This window comes from Austrofundulus limnaeus, unplaced genomic scaffold (assembly GCF_001266775.1).
Source record: "Austrofundulus limnaeus strain Quisiro unplaced genomic scaffold, Austrofundulus_limnaeus-1.0 Scaffold69, whole genome shotgun sequence".
NCBI lineage: Eukaryota > Metazoa > Chordata > Actinopteri > Cyprinodontiformes > Rivulidae > Austrofundulus > Austrofundulus limnaeus.
In genome coordinates this window covers 1,817,932-1,823,391 of record NW_013952471.1, presented here as the reverse complement: position 1 = coordinate 1,823,391, position 5,460 = coordinate 1,817,932, and the positions used below count along the sequence as shown (strand labels likewise).

The window sequence follows — 5,460 nt, the reverse complement described above, 5'->3', positions numbered from 1 at the left end:
ACATTCGCACAGGAGGCCGCACATGTATGTCTACAAATGGGTGGATGTGGGTTCTCTGCAAATGGAACTTATAGATTTGCAAGCTGATGTACTGTTAAAAGAGCAATATGAAGCTTCTGATCATACTACCTTCTGGATGCAGACTGTGCCAAAGACTAAGTTTCCAGGACTTACCAAAGTGGCAGTGTTTACCCTAACCATGTTTGGATCCACATTCAGTTGTGAGTCGGCCTTCTCAACTCTTAACATGATTAAAAACAAATTTCGCTCACAACTGACTAATGAACATCTGCATGCATGTTTAAGAATTGCCTTGACCCCATTCCAGCCAAAATTTAAGATGCTGGCTGCAAATMTTCATGCAAATTTCTCCCACTGAAGTGAGAGCCATAACTGTTGTGCAACATGTTTTAAGCTGCATTGTGCTGACTCTTGAGTTTGTCAAAAATATGTATTAATATTTACAGCACAGTTATCATTTACTAAATGCTGCTTGGGTTTTTACGTGAATTGTTTTCATCTTTATGATGGTTTGTGTGCAATAGATGCTGCAAAGGTTATTGCCAATATGTAATGTTATTTTTTTGTAATATTTGTACTTAAATTGTGTTGCACTTTTCTGTTCAGCAGATGATTTGATGAGCATATGAATGATTATTCAGTAGCTAAAAAAACAGTTGTCTGTCAGTCTTCTCAACTGTTGTGATTAAAAACACATTTCTCTCACAACTGACAAATATCTGTATGCATACGTAAGAATTGTCTTGACCCAATTCCAGCCATAGTTTAAGATGCTGGCTGCAAATGTCCATGCAAATATCTTCCACTGAAGTGAGAACCATGACTGTTGTGCAATGTTTAAGTTTGTAAAAAATGTTTACAGCACAGTTTTCAGCACCTTTATGATGGTTTGCATGCAATATGTTGGAAAGATTGTTGCATATAGGTAATGTTATTGTTTTTTTATGTTTGTTTTTAAATGGATTGCACTTTTCTGTTCATCGGATGATTTAGTGGGCATATGAATGATTGATTATTAGCTTAAAAATTATACTGGTAATTAAATGTTAAATAAAAATGAAGTATGAAAAAATGTTTTGATGACTGATTAAAAATGTTCGGACCCCAGATTGTCTGGATGTTGGAGGTAGTGGACCTCTTGCTAATTTAGTTGGGGACCCCTGCTATAGGCCATGTCTTCTCCTGAACAGTTCTGTAAACTGCTAAGGGTTGCACCTCCTCATGTCTTCATGATGATGATCCTMGCTTTGTGCAGGGTCTGTGGCTGCATGGCCCAGAGCACCTGTTCTCCTGTGTTTGTTATGTCCTGTCTTCTTCTGAATGGGTGTTCTGAAATTTAATTTCATTGTTCTCTGTACAATTACAATAAAGGTCTAATCTCTAAATTTAAATCTAAAATCTTTCTTAAGAGACAAACTCTGACCTAACTTTAAGTTAGGATCCATCTGTGGGCTCTATAAAACATGTTCATTTGATTTAATTCACAAAATTAATCTCAGCTAAAGAAATTTCACCATGTCAGATCTGCCAGTTCTTCAGCTCTATTCAGAACCTGCTGCTTTGCATGAGTTGCTATGGAAACCCCCTCCCAACATTTTCTTTACAATAGCCCCCCACCCCCAGAAGTTTACTTTCAGTTTCTTTTCAGTTGAAAGTAAATTTTTCCAAAGTAGTTCATGATGAAATTATTTACACAGACTTTCTTTAACATACATGTCAACCTCTTTGGACGTGTACCTGTATAAAAAGCCTCAAAAATCCATAAATTTTGCAAAAAGTCTGTACAACTCTCACCCGCGGGCGGGTTCTGTCGGCTACGGACATGAGCGCCCGCTATGAAGCAGGAGGAAAGGGGAGCATACATGTCAACCTCTTCGGACATTAACCTGTATAAAGAGCCTCAAAAATTCGTAAATTTAGCAAACAAAAACGTACAACGAGCACCTGCTTTTGTTGGGGGGGGGGGCGGTCCTGTCAGCTGCGGACATAATGGCGCCAGCTGCGAAGCAGGAGAAAGGGAGGGCGTAAAAAGTTCAAAACTTATTTCTAGCGGCAGAACAGGTTGGAAGATGGCTGTTTGACGTTATTTATTGCTTTTTAACCCCGGATTTATACTACATGCATCTCCGCTTAATGGTCAATGTATCTGTCCAGCCTCCAAGCCTTAATACATAATATTTGTTAACATGCTTGTGTTTGTGTGTCTGTGTACGAGCTGAGTACTGGATGTTTATTTACCTGTAGCAGCACTCTGGTTGGGCAGAGAGTTGGTCTTCTTGTATTTAGCAGCTGACACGTCAGAAGGACTGAATTTCTCTGTTGATGTAAAAAAAAWAACTTATATTAGCACAGCCTTCCAGGAGATGTGTTTTCAGTGATTTCAGACCTGCATCCATTTTTTCTGAGCCAGAATCCTCGGAATGAGATGACTGCTTGCGGAAACCTTTGTGCTGATGAGCTTCACCCAGGACATTTGCCACAGACACTAAGGAGATAGCTTGACTCTCCTATTACACACACAAGTCAAAAATGTCATTCAAAACAACTTTTGCAAACATTTGTGCACAATATTCATGTCATATTGACTGTGGTAAATAAAGTACCGGGTTGAAAAGCTCAGTGGTAAGACCGAGGTAGTTGTGTAAGGCAAGAAAGGTCACTCTTTGCAGACGCACCATAATGATCTACAGGAAGAGGAAGAAACATGTTAACAAGAGCTGCTGGTGTTCAAACAAAGGAACACAGTTTTATAACGTATTACTGAGAACGGTGTGTCTGAGTGACTCATCTAGAACTGATTCAAGTTTGGAGACAACTCATTGATGACTGACACTAAATTAATATTAGCTTGCACTAAAATGACTCAATTCAGTTAATTTTATAGATACACTTGAGGTGTATTTTTGATCTTTTCTGCAACATTTGCTTTGGTATTGTTGAGAGTTCAGTAGAATGATTTAAATCTTGATCACAGATTATTTGGTGGTTTGTGCTGCTCTATTCAGGTAAATGTTATTTTACAAATAATAAGCCTTGTTTGCTTATTGATGCTATACAGCTTATACAGTGCCTGTGACATTCAATTTTTGGAAAAGTAACAATGGGAACATATTATAAAAGAGATTTCATGCAGCTGAGATGAAGAGTTGTTGAGATATTTGCATGTGAAGTAACAGGAAGAGATGTCAAAGGGGAATATCTGCATGCGAACAGACCATTGCTACAAAGGTTGACAACAGACTTTAGAGAAGAATCTGTTTCTTTAGATTATTTTAATTATTATAAATAATAAACCTTTACTGTTCCTGTGTGGATAGGGCCTGAGTTTAAAACATTATCAAAATAGTGGACAGGTAGCCTGGTAAAAACCAGACCCTTGTCCTTCACTTTGTTTCGTACGAGGGTCTGGACTCTAGAGAAGCTATTCTTGCTGGAGGCGTGGCCTCTGCTGAAGTTTAAAATGATTGGATCAGTTGGCTACAAGTGTCAGCTCGACTGTGAAGGAGAAGCTAATCAGAAATGGCGTGCACTGTAAACCTTACTGAGAGGAGAAAAGTACCGAGTCGAACGAGACGATTGTAAATGAGAGCTGCTGCTTTGTCAGAAAAACTTAATTTAATTTAGAAGCCTTATCAACACAGACTAGCTTCATTCACTWCCTCCACTGCCATATGCTAAACTAACTAGCAGACACTGCGCAGAAAATCGACATCATTCAAAACTCCACATTCTGTTCTCTGATTGGCCCGGATGAAATGCTCCTGAATAAATCCTTGTCTATGGGAGAAATCCCAGACGGAGCAGTGAAGGAAACTAGAATTGAGCGGAACTGCGTAGGAAGGCAAGGGCCAGGCTAGTGGACAGGTGATTAGCATTCCTTTTAGAAATACATTGCTTTTAATTAAAAATATGTTTGCTTTGTCCTGTTGTGCATTGTTTGATACAGCACTTTGATAACCTGCGGGCTAAACTTACCTGGATGACACGGACCAAAGTCTCAGGATATTTCTCAAAGACAGATTGAAAAGCAACAGCTGGGAGGCGCAGGACGGTGGACGGAACCGCAGCCCTGGCAGACACTGTCTTGTATGGAGCCGGATAACCCTGAAGTACAACCAAAGGAGCAAACTAACCCTCACAGCCATAGAAACAAAATATAATTAAAATGTTATCATAAATGGTTTATTAATTAGTTTAGTAACATGTGGCCCAACCTACAAGTTCCAAGCCTCTGTTATAGATAAATATCCTTCATTTAAAAATCTGTTATTTATTAAAGAAGAATAAAAAGGAACAGATGAACTAAAGACATACAGTGATGACATCCAGGATACTAAGGAGACTGTGAACGCTGTCTCCTGGTAACACGTCCTTCACCACAGCATCAGTACCATCCTGCAGAGGGACACAACATCCACACACAAGATAGGAACACAACAATAAGACTTCTACACACAACACACACCGAAACAACATTGTCTTTTAGACCTAACTAAACACTCATTTCTGTTGCTTTACAATCCTACATTTAAAAGTATTTTCAATTGGTTTTAGGTTAGGTCTTAGGTTTTAAAGCTTCAACTGTTACCTTCAGAAGCAACATAATTATTAAATGTAAAAGAAATGTAACGTGTAAAATAAGTCATTGCATAAATATTCATTTATAAAAGAAAAAGATGTTTGAACAGTACAAGTGAGGGGCTGAATACAAAAGGTCTCTCCTATCTCACCTCAGTGTTTGTTTTCTCTTTTGTTTGTTTTGCACATAATTGTATGTGACCAACACATCACCCACATGGAGCAGGCCAACAGAAACTAACAACATTAATGAAGGAGGGAAGACAGTGTGATCTGCATGTGAGTTCAGCTTACATAAGCTGAACAGCTTCTATACTTCACAGCTTGGATCAACACACTTTTCTTGCTTTCCTAATTTTAGTTCATTTTTTTACTCCTTTTAGTTAACCTTCTGCCATTTACCTTGCCTCTGTTACATTTAGCTTCTAGTTATCATTTTGCTGCTTTTTGTTTTTACCTAGCCTTTGCTTCTTTAAGTTTTAGCTAGTGTTTTGCTCCTTCTACATTAGATTAGATTTACAGTAACTTTAAATGATCCTTGGGAAAACTTTAAAAATAAATTAAATTGAATATAATTCAAAAAAAAATTAGCTAGTCTTTTGTTTCTTTTAGTTGGTGTTTTGGTTAGTTTTCACCTTTTCTTTTGCAGCATTTAGATTGTAGCTAGTGTTTCATAATCTTTCAGCTAGCATTTCTTTAATTTGTTTTAGCTACCGTACTTTTAGATTTTTTTCCTACTTTTTCCCTACGTGTAGCTTTTGGCTAGACTTTGAATTCAATTAAATTCAATTCAGTTTATTTATATAGCGCCAAGTCACAACATAAGTTGTCTCAGGGCACTGTACATAAAAAAGAACAATC

At 37.8% G+C, this 5,460-nt stretch overlaps 1 protein-coding gene across 1 annotated transcript in view; it reads right to left on the bottom strand.

Moving 5' to 3' along the window:
* The window catches only part of pnpla7b (patatin-like phospholipase domain containing 7b), a gene marked incomplete in the record, with an annotated part of 120,415 nt that overhangs the window by 89,906 nt on the left and 25,049 nt on the right, over positions 1-5,460 (bottom strand). The window contains 5 exon segments of the mRNA XM_014010478.1: positions 2,260-2,337; positions 2,408-2,528; positions 2,625-2,705; positions 3,997-4,125; positions 4,336-4,416. Of these exon segments, the coding sequence (XP_013865932.1) occupies positions 2,260-2,337; positions 2,408-2,528; positions 2,625-2,705; positions 3,997-4,125; positions 4,336-4,416 (490 nt within the window).